Source organism: Rhipicephalus microplus, chromosome 2 (genome assembly GCF_043290135.1).
Source record: "Rhipicephalus microplus isolate Deutch F79 chromosome 2, USDA_Rmic, whole genome shotgun sequence".
NCBI lineage: Eukaryota > Metazoa > Arthropoda > Arachnida > Ixodida > Ixodidae > Rhipicephalus > Rhipicephalus microplus.
Window position 1 is genome coordinate 245,647,979 of NC_134701.1, and position 17,014 is coordinate 245,664,992.

Below are 17,014 nucleotides of genomic sequence, written 5' to 3' on the forward strand. Positions count from 1 at the left end.
GAATTCACAGAAAAAACGGCCACGAGCATATCATGAGCGTAGCATGTAGTCATGTTGAATGACACGCATCTCACGTTTATCATGTTTGCACCAGTATTATACCTTCCTCATCCATTCGCGTCCCGTAATACCGAATTTTGTATGAGTGAAGCTAGCGAAACGGCCGCCAGCGCATCATGAGCGTGACAGGTAGTCATGCTGTTACAAGAGACGCATCTCATAATTATCATGTTTGCACCATTCACATACTTCCGTCATCTATTCACGTACCGTAATACTAAATTTGGCATACCTAACGCTAGCGAAACGGCTACGAGCGCATCATGAGCGTGGCATGTAGCCACGTTGTTACACGACACGCATGACATGAATTTCATGTTAGGGTCTGTCATTTGTGTTCGCCATACAATCATGTCATACCACACCAGTTTTGCAGCATGCCATGTTAACAAAACCACCGCAAGAGCTGCAGGACCATGAAATGTAAATCATGACATTCATGACATACACGTCATGATTTTCATGTTATGACTAGTCATATATGTTTTTCAAACAGTCATATTATTACCAAGTTTTGTGTCGATATCATTATCGAAACGGCCAGGAAAGCTAAAAGTCGTGGGCGGCTAGATAGATAGATAAATACGCTCAAAGTCGCCGAAGCTCGCTAAGAAATGACTCGCATTCGAAATTGAACAAATACTAATCTTATATAGATCACCTCGAAACCTCGTAAGGACGCCAATGAAACACGCGGAACACGCGTAGTACTTCTGTGCTTCTAATAAGCTCACATGCTAGGAACTTGCTAGTCACGATTTATAAAATGATTAGCTTCTGCGATGGTATTTAAAATAAAATTCTACTGTGGTAATCGTAAGATAAGTTTACCCATAAATGGCAACAGCAGTAAACATATCCTTTCGCATTTGCTCGAATGAGACGGCAGTTTTTTTTTTTCAGATTTTTGTTACCTGAATTCAACCCTCGCGTTACAAGCCACTGCTGAAATTAAAGGGATTGAAGTTGACTAAAACGTGAAATTATGCAAGATTTGTTTCACTTTTGTTTAATTTTTTTCTTCCTTGACTTGACGAAAAGTCACCCTTCGCGTTACAATATTGGTTGCATTACAATAGAGTAAGCACGGTTGATCATTCAACACAATTGACAAGGTTTAAGCTGACAAGCAGTATCCTTATGACATACCGTGTCTCATCGTATTACTGTAGCAATTTTAAAAGCCTCCTACATAAAACTTTCAGCAACGAAATACTTTAGTTCCTGTGTCAAAAGAAAGCACGAACATAGAGGAATATTGCTTCGAAGGAACATTGCCTCCTTGGGCTATTATACAGTGAATCGATCAGTTTGCTTACCTTAGTGGCACTTCGGTGATGACTAGTATGAGGTGGGCGACGAAAAATATCACTCTGTTGGTCATCTTCTAGCCCGAAGGAGGATAATTCTGCAAGAAGAAAAGAGACGTATTTCATAAGAGGACAAAAGAATAAATATTAAAGCTGTAAAAGCGTAAATCGTGTTTCAGAATGGTAATAGTAACAGTAGTTCGCGTTTAACGTTTCAAAACCAGGATGTGAATATGAGATACGCCGTAGTAAAGGGCTCCAAAAATTTTGACCACCTGGGGTTCTTTAACGTGCACATGGGCTTCAAGAATTTTCACCTCAATTTAAAATACAGCCGCTGCGACCGGGATTCGATCCCGCGGCCTGTGGGTCAGCATTCGAGCACTATAACCATGAGACCACCATGAGTTTTTTTTTCTTTTCAGGATGTTCACATCTGCGAAGAACTTGCACACCAGTGTAGGAATCAATATAGTTGACGGATAAATAGTTACGTTGCCAATAGGTTCAATTATTTATTTGCATCGCATAAGTCTTGCTTGTGCTTAATACCCTTTTATACACAAAAATTACGAGTGAATGCTAGAAAGTGATGGAAGATTTTTTTTTCATTCTGATTGGACGTATTTTTGCTTAAAACGACAATTATTGTTAGCATAGCAAATAGGACTTATGAATGAATGAACAATATTGTTACCTAAACTCCGGTGTGCTTTAATGGTGTTTGGATTAGGTGCTTAAAGCTTTTGTTCTCAAAATACGCATGCTATAGCTACGTTAGCTCATATGGCGTGCGTAAGGGATCTAAATTTAAGCAATTGATTTGATTTATTCATTGATATGTGGGGTTTGACGTTCGAAAACCACCATATGAAGATGAGAGACGTTAAAGTGGAGGCCTCCGAAAGTTTCGACCACCTGGGGTTCTTTAACGTGCGCCCAAATCTGAGCACACGGGTCTACAACATTTCCGCCTCCAGCGGAAATGCAGCCACCACAGGCAAATTTAAGCAAGTAGCACCTGGACTAGTCATATAACTGATGATGAACACAGAGAGAAGTGGAACTGAATTAAGTAATAGAGAGTCGACCGGGATACAGCGATATAATTCTGAAGTTTCAATGAGCAGGACCGGCAAAGCAGTCTGGATGATGCACCAGGCATGTCAAGAAGTCAATGAGAAGCTGGTTTAGTGATACAGTACCATTTGATATTTTTTTGAGCTTGTAACATCTAGACGACACGCTACGTTTAGTGAACGATGCTATGACATCTTTATGCTCTGGAACAATAAGGAAATGTTACATAATTACGATTCGCTTTGGCCCATTCGGATTCACGTGATAGATCTGTTGTGGGACGGACAGCACCCAAACACCACTCTTTCAGTCGAGATATCGGTGGTTGGCAACATCCCTTCAGTAGTAATCGTTTTCGCTGGAGATTTTTCATCTGCATGCGTACTTACTACGTCGAAACGAGAAAAGTGACAAACCAAATTTTAGCTAAGCATATTCAACGCTTCGAAGCTCAGAATTTCGCTAGTGTGTGGGCACCCGGAACCAGTACACAAGATTCCACATTTCTCGCGACGCGAAGAATCTCAGAGAACCTGTAGTTGTTGACAGATGTACAAAATTAGCCTTGTTTGTTGTTGAAGTCGTCCATCTCGCGGTTGCTTTGGTCGACACAGGTCACAAGAAAATTTTTTTTCCCTCTCCGGTGGCGGAACAAGCCAGAAGAGATGCTACGTCAAAATGCTCCAAGGAATAATAAGAAAATACTATTTGTCTATTTAACGCGAGACCCATTCTATACCACATTCCCCACTTTTATTAGTCGCTTGACGTGCAACAAACGACACTGTCAGCTGTAAAGGCGTCGCAGCTCTGCTAATCGCATGGATCAAATTGTGAGACTCAATAATACTTACCTTTTGCGTTCTCGTCTATCTTGATGGCAGTTAGACTTGTTATACGGATACGTTTGCCTCTCTGTCCCCAATCATTCATGCCACTATCCGAACAAATACGCGGAACTTTTCAGCGGTGAAATTGCGTAGTAAGAACCGTTGGTCATTGTCCGGCATATATTCGCCATTTCTGCACAAAACGGGGTGGATTGTTCAAGATTTCCTGCACGAAAAGTTAGTGCCCGATATTGGAGCTCGTTGGCGCCAGCACTTCCGCGTAAATTTTTACCCGAAGTGTTCCCTAACAAACGGCGGGAGCAACTAGTCAACCAACAATCAACGGACACGACGTTAGAAATCCAGCAATTATGAAACAGCACTTACATTATAACGGTGGTATTGTGAATATCGCGCCCAGAACGATGTCCCACTCGTGGCATCCAACGCACGTTGCCACCAACTCTACGATGCTGTAATTACAAGAAGAAAAAAAGTTAGTAGTGAACGTGACAACGTAATTTCAAGTCGACGAAAAGGGCCAGTTAGCTTAGGGAAAGCTGCGACGGGACGTGGGGAAGACCGTTCCGACGCCGTCCGACGCGCGTTCCGATAGCGACGGACGAACCGCTTGTTGAATGCTCGCCGCGCGAACCCAAGTTTCGCTGGCAATAAACAAAAAAAAAAGTACGGGAGCTTGCGGGGCGACCGTAGCGCGCATGCGTCCACTACCACGTGCGCGCTCCTCCGCGGCGGCCGGCGACCGTAGACAACGCGTCCCCACCCTCGATCCCCTGCTTTCATTTTCGCGTCTGCACCTCCGTCGAAGGCGCGCGCGCGGCCGCCGGAGGCCCTTCTTTCCCTAACGCCGAACGGCGAAGGGAAAAAATGGGGATGAGGGGAGAACGGGGGAAAATCTCGATGTCCTATCTCTTTGTCAACCGTCTCCTTCCTTTCGTTGTTTCGCCTTTATTGGCACCGCTTCTTCTCTTCTAGGTTCGTTCGTCGGGAATTCACTCAGTTAGCCCTCTCTCTCTTGCCCACCTAGCGCGAGTGCCTCGTACTCTTAAGGTCTTCTTTCCCCATCTCCTTCATCGCGTACTCTTCAATCTTCTGTTCGTCGACGACTCACGTTCGACGGGCGAATGGCTGAACGGAGACGGGACTGTGCCTGCGCGTCGAACGTCAAAGCCAGAAAAGCGTGAAGCGAGCGCGTCGAGTCGGAGGAGCTTGCTTCTTGCACAGCCACGCCGGTGAAGGGACGGAGTAGCAATAAATAAATAAATAAAATAAAATATTAATCATTTTCTTTCCTTTCGTTTTTCCCATTTTGTTCGAGATGGCGCCGTCTGGTCTTGGCATTGTCACTTGTGAAATAGGTTGTGCTACTATCTCTGTTGCCACCCAGTGGCTCCCTTTTTTGGCCCGGAGTGTGTCTACACTGTGAGTCTGTCTCACCTTTCTTATTCTCTCTCTCGACTTTTCTTTCTTCCCCACTGCCGCTGTCCTCCACTTCAGGGTAGCAAACATGTCTGACCATCTGTTCTGTTCGCTTGCTTTTAGTGTCGCAATATTGACATTTAAGTGTACTTTCTCAGGCCATTATATGGAGGACCAAGATAACCAAGTTATTCGTCAAAGAACTATCTATCAGGCCCAAAGAGAGAGAGAAAAGATCTGGTGCAGTTCTTTCTGTAGCATGCTTTCAGTACCTCAAACTTTCGTTTAACTGACAGGCATGGCACAGATGTTCATCACCGGTGTCCCGAATAAAACTCAGTGCACATAGCACACCGATATTTTGGCGTGTGACTAGGACCTATCTCCAGGCATAAAGAATGCGACGGGGAAATAAGTATTGAATGCTTTATCTGACTTTATTCCCAATATCAGGCACACTGTCAGGGTACTCCACACTCCATGCCATTTATATTTCTCTTAATTTTTCGCCAACTGCAGTCCCTGCGCAGAGCCGTTCAAATGCACAAAACAACTAAGAGAGACATGACTGATGTCATCATCTGCGTCGCCTCAACTTCATATTTGCCAAAATAAGGCTGGTTTTCCCCGGAGATCAGGCATGAGCGAGTAGAGTGATTCCTGCAGTCAAGCTGGTGCTGCGGTACCGGGATTGCGGCTTCAGTCTCTTGATTTGATTGATATGTGGGGTTTAACGTCCCAAAACCACCATATGATTATGAGAGACGCCGTAGTGGAGGGCTCCGGAAATTTCGACCACTAGGGGTTCTTCATTCTGCACCCAAATCTGAGCACACGGGCCTACAACATTTCCGCCTCTATCGGAGATGCAGCCGCCGCAGCCGGGATTCGATCCCGCGACCTGCGGGTCAGCAGCCGCGTACCTTAGCCACTAGACCACAGCGGCGGGGAGCGGCTTCGTCTCTAAACGACCCAGTTTCTCTCTACATTAGAAATGCTGGCCGTGAAAAAAAGCGTGCAAAACTTCACGTCACCTCGCGCACAGTGAGAACCGAACTCTGGCACTGTGCATGGCTTGACACTTCTTCGACAAAAGAATCTTTAGAGGTGTAGTGTCGGTCGAGCAGCCCCATTCACGGTTGTAATATTGCATAGCGCAGAATTACACAAGGTGTCACACCGGGTTAGTTATAATAATATAACTTCTGGGGTTTAATGTTCCAAACCCTCCATATAATTATGAGGGAAGCCGTAATGGAGGGCTCAGAAAATAGCTCTGGAGAAGTTTTTTTCAGAATGCATTTCAAGTACACGGGCCTCAAGCATTATTGCCCTTTTTGGAAACGCGGCCGCAATGTTTAGACTCGATTCCAAGGCCTTAAATTAGTTGAGACATCATGCGCATTGCTTGCGTGTTAAATCTGCAAGCCCATTTCGAAATGGTCCGCCATAATTGATCCTTAGCCTAAGCATCAACACAATAGCAGCCACGTAGGCACGCGCATTGTAAACCAGTTGTGGGTACTTCACTACTTAAAAAAATACTATGAATCATTGCGTAATGGGTACCTCGCAAGTGCACTTGCATTAAAGGTTCCAATAGTGCTTGCAGCATTACTAATACAAAAAACTTTAAGTATGTACACATCAGTAGTCATCAAAGTTTCGTTTTAAAATTTGTGACATTTTCCTTTTTTAAGTTTTTTTACTATGAAAACGAATATTTTATAAAACCACTCAATTATTGGCCGATCCCCCACAGTGGGTATGAGCCACAAGCGAAGGTAAACAAGAACATGGGTTCCAAGAGAGAGAGAGAGAGAGAGAGATGAATAGAGAGGAAAGGCAGGGAGGTTAACCAAGCTTGGCTCGGTTGGCTACCCTACACTTGGGGTTGGGGAAAAGGGGAATAATAGAACGAAAAGAGACAGAAAAGAAGAGGAGTAAGAAAGAGAAGCATAAATAGTCAGCTCGAAACTACACAGCACGGCCTCGCACAGTTCTTTCACAAGCGGTCGTAAAGTTTGGTGTTCCTTAAAAAGTACAAGAGGGCTTTCGTGGCTTTGCGCGTATGGGAAGCCGTTGGCCAAGGTCCCAGGATCTTCTCTTTTGTAAGCGGCCGTGAATCCAGCTGACAGAGCTTGGCTTCCATAATACGTCGTTCTGTCTGGTATGCTGGGCAATGACATAGAATGTGCTCAAGCGTTTCCTCGCAGGCGCAGATGTTGCACGCCGAAGTGCTCGCCATTCCAAGGAGACGAGAGTACGAATTCGTAAATGCCACGCCCAACCTCATGCGACACAGTAAAGTTCAGTTCCAAGAGCGTCCCTCCAGCTTAACCACCTCGCAGTACTTTCGCTTTTGAGTCAACTTAGGCGACTGCATCGTATACACAGCGAGTGTTTCTGTTATTGATATCAGGCAATGTTGTCATTCGTGCCGTACCACGAAGGCTCGCGCTTGCGGTTGTATTGGTTTGCGGTATAATTTGTATGTCTTGGCTGATGCGTGTTGACTGATACCAGTATTTGGGCACATTACTTTCCATTACTTTCCTCCAACGAGCGAAGGGAGGTTTGCCAACAAGTTGGTGGAGTGGCTCCCACAAACCACTCGAGTATTTACAGTTCCCGCATGGTACGCAAGCAGTTCAACTGCTTTATTTAAGTTGCGGTTGGTCAAGTTGCGTTTTGAAGGATTCTGGAGGGTTTTTAGGTGTCCCTTTCATGTAATGTCCTTATATTTAGCAGCCTTACACCTTAATCACCACAAGTTATTACAAAATAGTAACCCAATCCTACAATCTTATTTTTATGCTCCATTCATTCCCCTCTACTTCTCTTACTCAGAGCCGGATGCAGTGCGCTCGCTTTGAGTCCATGTTCCAAATTTTATTAAATGCGAAGAATTTCTCAGTGAACTTCGCTGCCTTAGAGCGTATCTATCTATCTATCTATCTATCTATCTATCTATCTATCTATCTATCTATCTATCTATCTATCTATCTATCTATCTATCTATCTATCTATCTATCTATCTATCTATCTATCTATCTATCTATCTATCTATCTATCTATCTATCTATCTATCTATCTATCTATCTATCTATCTATCTATCTATCTATCTATCTATCTATCTATCTATCTATCTATCTATCTATCTATCTATCTATCTATCTATCTATCTATCTATCTAGCCGCTTAAGTTTGGGTGCTCTCGTGGTCACCCTTTCAAATCGGCGTTAACCAAAATTAGCATGGAAGGGTAAGATGGTTTGAAGAATATGACGCGCTGGTCAAGACAAACAATGCCACAATCCCGTCGCGTACGTCGTCAAACACTTCCCGCCAGACAGTGGCACATACCCATTGGCGGGTATGTGCCACTGTCTACATACCCGCCAATGGGTATGTGCCGCTGGTATGCGGGTATGTGCCACAGGGAATCGACACTTAGTATCTACCCAGGAACGACGAGAGCACACATGGGCAATTTTTACGCGTGAGCGTTAAGCATTACCCGACATAGGTAGCGTCGGCCCAACGAAGGCATAGAATAAATGTCAGTGTTAAGAAAAACCTGACATAGGCAGCATTTAGCCCCCGACGAATGCAAATAATAAATTTCAGGGTCCCAGCAGGAATTGAACCCCAACATATTGCGCGACAGTCAAGCATTCTACCACAGAGCTATATACACCAGGCTATATACTTTTCAAATAGACGCTAATCTTCGTGAAACGTATATAGTGGTTGCAGTGCTGCCTACCCAATTTTATAAACATTACATATGTGTTCCTTTTTAATACAGCCATCGCGTCGGGTTAACGTCAATTGTAGTTAGTTGTCATGCACTGAGGTTGATTTACGTAGCAGTGTTCAGGGCCAGCAATTTCGCGAGCACCAGCGCTTCATATCAGCTTCTGGTGTTCCTAATGCGCATGTTCCAGTTGGCATCGTTGCGCAAATGCAAACAACTGGTTATATAAACATCCGCAACTTCTCTGCATATATCTGTGCGTGAAACATTTGCACATATATTTAGCGTCATTTCATGATGTGTCGCTGAGTATAAAAAGTTGCAACGCGGTCACCTTCCCTCCACATGCTGATTTATTGATTTGTGGGGTTTAACATCCCAAAACCACCATTTGATTATGAGAGACGCCGTAGTGGAGGGCTCCGGAAATCTTGACCACTTGGGGTTCTTTAAAGTGCAACCAAATCTGAGTACACGGGCCTACAACATTTCTGTCTCCATCGGAAATGCAGCTGCCGCCGCCGCCGCCGCAGGGATTCGAACCCACGACGTGCGGGTCAGCAGCCGAGTACCTTAGCCACTAGACCACCGTGGCGGGGTGCCCTCCGCATGCTTCGCATAACGCCAAATTCCAGGTACGTGGGATCTGCCGAATTTTTTTCCTTTGACGCGAAGCACAAGCCTGAACGATATCTTTATTAAAAGTTTGATAACGCGGTCCCACTTTCTGACACAAGGTGAAGAGTAGTTCGTCATCAATAATGTGGGTTATTCTATCGAAACTTGTTGAAGAAGAAAATTGTTTAAAATGCGAATCGTTTAAAATGCGAATGTTTGAATAGATAACTGACATGCACGTCGCACGAACGCTACGTTTATTATGTTATGCAACAAGATGTTTTTTTCTCGCCGCTCTTTATGAACGAGATAGCATGAATAAGGCCCCTTAAGACACTGTTTTGCGTTCGGAGCAAGCGGACGATGAAAACTTAGAGCGCACGTTAGGTTATAGTTAGTTCGCTATATTAGGTAAGCAGTGATCAACTTGAGTGTTTACTGACGAAATATGGCTCACTTTTAAAATCACTTGCATGTGCACGTATAGAACTCAAGGAAACAAATGATTGAGAAAGCTCACTTCAGAGAATGTGTAACACAAAACTGCAACTGCGATTAAAAAAATGACTTTTCTGTTTTGCAGTTAATAAAGTGCCTGTGATAGCGGAAAAACAAACGACTGTCTGAGATAGCTTCAAAAACGTACCAATTGTGTGCCCATTTTCTATGTCAATAAAAAAGTCCGCGCTATATGGAAAATAACACGAGACTGCGCTTCAACCACTTAATAATACAGCGCCCTCAAATGAGCTTATTGCAAGCAACCACTGTGTCTCTTTTGCGTTGCCAGAGACAGCGTTATGCACATTGGCAAAAGTACAGGTCACATGCCAACATGTCTCGCAATTTTGCAGAGGTTCCTTTCGCTTGATTGTACGTCACTATGATTATCCTTGTCTCACGGCAACTTTTCTCAATGATAACGCGGCCGAAGCACTGTTACGATTAGAGCCTGGCTGTGTAAGACCAAAGTGGTGTCTTTCTTTATACGGGAAGTGGTAGACAGCGCAAATCATATTTAAAAAAAAACGATAGTCTTTCTTGGGGACTTTCGACACAAAAATTTTCGTCTGTCTATCGGCACATTTGTCTGTCCGCCCTTAAGGGTAACCTAAACGGCATCAATCGATACCCCAGACGTTCGACCCCATCCACCGCTCCCACCAATCTTACTTAAGATTCAGCGTTCACACTTGTGGGATTGTCAATTAAAAAAGCAACGATTGCACATATCTGAGGTGCCATAACAACACTTCGATATTGTGTATGCGTGTCTTTTACTAGAAAGGGCATACATAAGCAATTCTAAGGACCATAGCGTTTATCACGTTGCACTGACTATGCAACGCTTGCCCGAAAAGGCAAGTGCTTCCAACGCTTTGCTAAGACGACACGGTGGTGGCACCTACCCGTCGCCTTGCGTTCTACACCTTATCACCTCCGAGACCGGCGCGCAGGGCGCGCGCGCTTCGTTTTCCGAGATAACTGCCACACAGCACTCATGTCTCACATGTGACGTGACTTGATGCGCTCCTTCACCGCCGCTGCACGCTCGAGGCACTCTAACGCAGCGCCTCCAAAATACCATTCACCAATTTTCTAGCACATAACGTCAAATAAACGTTTTGTTCACTCTCTCGAGGTGCAAGACTATCGTCTTTCGACAACATTTGCTGTGTAACATGCAGATGCGGGGTCAATTTATTCTTACTAAATTTTTGTTGATACTATACTTGAAAGTGACCCTGATCACTCATCACATTTCGATTTCGCGGGCTTTCTTTACCAACAGGATAACATTAGCGTGCGATTAGTACAATGTCTAAAGCAGCGCAGTAGGATGTAATTTCAACATGCGCACATATGCCTCATCGACGTTTTGCTAATGAGGCGAGTACTTTTACAGTGAGTGACAGCTGATATGAGATCACGAGAAGGGCCACGTGCGCGGTAGTTGTCCGCCACTGCCACCGGTTTGCGTAACAAATATCGAACAAAAAAAGATCTAAGTAAATAGAAAACACCTATATAAGACACAGTGAGATTCGAACCCGGGTCCCTTACGGGGCAGCCCAGCAGTCTATTACAGAGGCACGCTGGTGATTGAAACTCCACTGGAAACAGGCCTTAGGCAGGCTTGATGTCAGGAAAGGAATCGCTTTAATATGAGTAATAAAGCGTTTAACAACAACAAAAGAATAACCAGACATCACAAAATGAGAATTGCGTAACAAGTGGGTGATCAAATGCTCCTACCCAATTAGAAAAGCTTCGTGGCATAATTCTTAGTCGTTGTCAGCCACAGCATCAAGAAGTTCCACAAAATTCCTTGCAATTGTGTGGCGTGTACCACACTTCTCCGAAGAATGACGAAGGATCGGACAGAGAATGCCTCCCTACTGCATGAAAATTATGATGATTTATGGCAGAGCGGGTACCGTAGAATATTCCTTGCAGCAGCTACCCAAATAATGTTAAAAAAAGCTCTAGAGAGGCTGCTCGTCCAGCTTTTGCTGTGACAGCGCTCAGCGCTGTCAGAGCAAAAGTAAAAGGACGAAGAAGCAAAAGGACGAAGCAAAAGCAAAAGGACGAAACAAAAGCAAAAGGACGAAGAAGTGATGAGCGTGGACAGCACCCACGGTTCCTCCGAGGAAGACGACGTCGAAGCGGCTGCTCTTTTGTTCTATTAATACAGACCTCGTTTTCCCTGGTCGCAACGTCGTCCTGTATTTTGTTATTTTCCCCTAGTGACATTGGTGGAGGTGCTGGACTTCTCCAACTGATGCTTGGGACCCCTCCGCGCCCTGGCACATCGAGTCCGCCACCGCAGCCCGTTCCTGCAGTGGATACTCCTGTCCACCGCTACAGTCGCCGACAGCGAGGCCTTAGTCCCAAGGCAATCCCGCTCGAACTTTTCCAGCAACACACCGTGCCTGGAGAAATGACTACCGGAGGGCCTTCACAGCTTACTGTTGATCAGCCTCTAATTCCTGAGACCTTCCACGGTGAGGTTTATGAAGACGTTGAGGACTGGTTAGCCCAGTATGAGCGAGTCGCCAAAGGCAACCGCTGGCCCACTGAACAAAACCTATCGCGCGTCTACTTTGCTTTGGCAGACAGCGCCCTTACGTGGTACGAGAACCACGAGTCAACGCTTTCTTCGTGGGAGGAATTTCGGCAGCGAATTCTCGGCCCATTCACAAACACCGACCGCCGTGATTCTGCTCTGCAGCTCATCGAGGTACGCATACAGAAACCAAAGGAGAGCGTCGCCATGTTTGCGGAACACATGGCCCGCCTATTTCAGCGGGCTGACCCCGAGATGCCTGAAGGTAAAAAGCTCCGAGATTTGATGAGGGGGTCAAAGAAGAGCTGTTTGCCGGTCTCCTACGCAACCCGCCAACAAGCGTAGTGGAATTTGTCAAAGAGGCTACGACGATCGAGCGAGCACTGCAGCAACGGCGCCGATACCATGACAAACCAAACAAGACATCTCCCAGCCTCTCTGCTTTGACTGCCGGTAGTGAGTGTTCTCTGCGTGAGCTCATTCGGGAGGTCGTTCGGGAGGAGATCCGAAACCCCCTTGTCACTCCGCAAGAAAATACCATGACTTGCGTTGCAGAAGTTGTGCGGCAAGAACTCCGCCAGGAATTTTCGTTGCCCGAATTGCTCTCAGAACAGCGGTCTGTAAGCTACGCATCAGCTGTCCGTCGACCCACTCCAGTGTCGTACAACTTGTTACCACTGGCTTATTGCCAGTTGTGACGTATTGCCAGTGGTATTCTCAGCTAAGAGCCTTACAACGGGCCGTGGGTCCCAGCTTCCAATCCGCCGCAGCCGTATTCACAGTCTAACGTGCCTATGCAAACGCCGCTGATGTACACTCCGCTGACATCTGCATCTTGGTCACAAAGGATGCCCACCAGTCGACCATTCATTCATAAGACGGACTTGTGGCGCACCGTCGACCGTCGACCACTTTGCTTTCATTGCGGAGAAGCCGGCCATATTTTCCACAATTGCCCGTACCGTGACCGTAGACATCAGAACTTCCTACAAACCTCCCCTCGTGCTTATTTCAATAACCACCGTGACAGCAGTGCAGGCCCACGAGCACAGCAACCCGATGTGACGTATAGTCGACCCCATTCTCCTTCGCCTGCACCTAACTCGCCGAAGCAGCGCAGTTACTCAGAGGTGGTCCGGGGCAGATCTCCTAGCCATCGTCGGGGAAACTAACAACAGCGACCTTTGGGGGGAAGGTTGCCGCCCTTCGAATGCTATCACACCCCGAACATCTTCTCTACGACGCGATACGACGAATGATACTACGAATCGTACGACGCACAATACCAAGGACGATACAGGGTCACCGACATCAACGGAAATCGTAAGCGCCAATCTAGACATTTCTATAGACGGATGCCCAGTAACCGCGCTGGTAGATACTGGTGCGGACTTCTCTATTATCAGCCGTAAACTCGCCGACTGCCTAAAGAAACTCAGAACAATATGGACGGCCCCTAACATAAGGGCTGCAGGGGGTCAATTGGTGACGCCGACGGGCAAATATACCGCTCGAATTAATGTCGGCAGTTCAGATTTTGTTGCTACATTCGTAATTTTACCGGAGTGCTGCAAAGAATTGATTTTGGGCGTGGACTTCCTGCGTGAATACGGCGCCGTTATCAACATTCCTGAGAGATCGGTTACGTTTTGGATGGCCCCAGATCAAGTTTCGGATGGGCCCTGTACAGACCAGCGACGTAAACCTTTGCGTGTCTTCGACGGCGACGTGACCATCCCACCGTGGTCGAGTGCACACGTGGCTGTGACATGTGACACATCGAGTAATTCTGAAAACATCACCGAGCGAATTCCAGCACTGCTATTCAGCCATGGTTTATCTTATCGCGAGAAGCGTCGTGAGCATGAAATGCAGACACACGCACGTCCTTGTTACGAACTTCAGCTATGAACGCCGATATCTAACGAAGGACATGGCAGTCGCGTACATGGAAGAGCTCGCCGAGATGACAGACTGCCTAACTCTCGAAAAAGATAATTCAACTTATCAGCCCCCCGCACCTCGATCTGTTGATATTGGCCCAAGTTTTCTGTCGGCGCAGAAGCAAAGTATCATGCAGCTTATTAACAAGTTTGAAAATTGTTTCTCTTCGACGTCCAGGGTCCGTCAAACACCGCCGACAAAACACTGAATTATCACTGACGACATGACCAGACCCATCAGGAAAAACCCGTACCGGGTAGCTCCGCGAGAACGTGAAGCCATCGAAAACCAGGCGTGACAGATGCTTGACGACGACGTTATTCAGCCGTCGAAAAGCCCTTGGGCTTCGCCGGTTGTATTAGTGAAGAAAAAAGACGGCACCTTGCGTTTCTGCGTGGATTACCGCAAGCTAAATCAGGTGACAAAAAAAGACGTCTACCCACTTCCACGTATCGACGATTCACTCGATCGACTACGGCATGCGCGTTATTTCTCGTCGATGTATCTAAGGAGTGGGTATTGGCAGATAGAAGTCGATGAAAGAGACCGGGAGAAAACAGCTTTTGTGACACCTGATGGCCTTTTTGAATTTAAGGTACTTCCATTTGGCTTGTGCTCAGCACCGGCAATATTTCAGCGGCTAATGGACACCGTACTACCAGGCCTCAAGTGGCGGACATGCTTAGAGTATTTAGATGACGTCATTGTATTTTCTGCTACATTCGACGAAGACGTCAGGCGACTACGCTCAGTATTTTAAGCTATCCGTTCCGCCAGACTAACACTTAAGCCGGAAAAATGCCACTTCGGCTTCGAAGAGCTTTATTCCTGGAGCATCTTGTCAGTAGTGAAGGTGTGCGGCTTGACCCTGAAAAAATAGCTGCCGTCACGAATTTTCTAGCGCCAACTGACAAAAAGGCGGTCAGACAGTTTTTAGGACTGTGTGCGTACTACCGACGCTTCATTGAGAACTTCTCGCGCATTGCCTCGCCGTTGACTCGCCTTACCAGAGAAGACGTCGCATTCGTATGCAATGAAGAGCAGCAAAAATCATTCGACGAGCTGCGGCAACGCCTTCAGAAGCCACCAGTCCTCGCATACTTTGATGATGACGCACCGACAACAGTGCACACCGACGCTAGCAATGTCGGCTTAGGAGCTGTACTCGTGCAGTGGCAGGATGGTGCCGAACGAGTAATTGCTTACGCGAGCAGAACTCTTTCACGCGCGGAAGAAAATTATTCCACCACGGAAAAAGAGTGCCTTGCGGTGGTGTGGGCGGTTATAAAATTCCGCCCATATCTGTATGGTCGTCTTTTTAATCTTGTCAGCGACCATCACTCCAACCGCTGGCTGACGAATTTAAAAGAACCTTTAGGACGGTTGGCACGCTGCAGCCTGAAGCTTCAAGAATTTGACATGACGGTGGTCTACAGATCGGGGAAGCGACATTGAGACGCTGATTGCCTTTCTCGTGCGCCATACAAACCTGCGACGGCAGAAGATGACGATACAGCCTTTGTCGGCGTTGTAAACACGGCAACTGTCGCACAGCTGCAACGAGACGACCCTGAACTAGAACCCATAATACGTTTTTTAGAGGGTCGTACTTAAGCTGTACCTAGACTGTATGCGAGAGGGCTTTCGCCATTTTGGTTGCGCAACGATGTCCTGTATAAAATGAACTTCACGCCACACGTAAACGACTACTTACTCGTCGTCCGAAAATCTCTAAGGAGCAAAGTATTACAGGCGTGCCACGATGAACCAACATCCGGCCACTTGGGTTACACGCGTACGTTGTGCAGAGTGAGGCAGAAATACTACTGGCCAAGAGTGACGGCGACCATTCAACAATATGTTCGGACGTGCCTTGATTGCCAGCGCAGAAAAGTTTCACCCGTCAAACCAGCAGGCCTCCTCCATCCTATTGACGTGCCTGTTACTCCATGCGCTCAAGTCGGAATGGATCTTTTGGGCCCATTTCCAACCTCATCGGCAGGTAGCAGATGGATTATAGTAGCCACCGACTGCCTCACGCGTTACGCCGAAACCAAGGCTCTGGAGAGGGGCACGGCAAGTGAAGCAGCCCGATTTTTTGTAGAGAATGTGGTGCTGAGGCATGGCGCTCCATCAGTGGTAATAACTGACAGGGCAACTGCATTCGCAGCCGAACTATTACAGCCAGTTTTGAGACCTAGTGGCACATCCCACCGGCGAACAACGGCGTATCATCCGCAAACGAATGGTCTTATGGAGCGTCTCAACAAGACTCTTGCGGATATGCTATGCATGTACGTCGATGTGGGGCATAAAAACTGGGACGAGATCTTGCCGTATCTCACATTTGCCTATAACACTGCTCATCAAGAAACAAGAACAACGCCATTCCGCCTTCTTCATGGTCGTTAAGTCACCCACTATGCTGGATGCTATGCTGCCGCGCGAGTGCGAAGACGCCGAAACGGATGCTGATTATATCACTCAGCTTGCCGAAGAAGCCCGACAACTTGCACGCCTACGAATTAGTCGCCAGCAGGACTACGATTCAAGACGGTACAACCTTCGTCAACGACCACTCTCCTACGAGCCAGGAGAGAGAAGTTTGGATATGGACTCTTATTCGGCGCCGTGGTCTCTCAGAAAAACTGTTAAGACAGTACTTCGGTCCCTATAAAGTTCTACGACGTCTCAGTGACATTAATTATGAGGTTGTTGCCGATACTGCACACTCTTTAAGGCGTCGAAGATATGCTCCAGAAGTTGTGCGCGTGGTACGCATGAAGCCTTATTTCTTCGAATGAACTCGTGCGTTTCCAACGAGTACAAACCAATTTGATTATAAAGCATCGGGACGATGCTTTCTTGAATTGGAGGCTAATGTCACGGCTAAAGGTCGGGCAA

At 46.5% G+C, this 17,014-nt stretch overlaps 1 protein-coding gene across 1 annotated transcript in view; it reads right to left on the reverse strand.

Annotated features, from left to right (window-relative positions):
* The window catches only part of LOC119169316 (gamma-aminobutyric acid receptor subunit alpha-2), a 99,564-nt gene that overhangs the window by 63,547 nt on the left and 19,003 nt on the right, over positions 1 to 17,014 (reverse strand). Inside the window, exon 2 of the mRNA XM_075878421.1 lies at positions 1,380 to 1,468. Within this exon, the coding sequence (XP_075734536.1) occupies positions 1,380 to 1,444 (65 nt within the window). The 5' untranslated portion in view covers positions 1,445 to 1,468. The remainder of the gene's footprint in view (positions 1 to 1,379; positions 1,469 to 17,014) is intronic.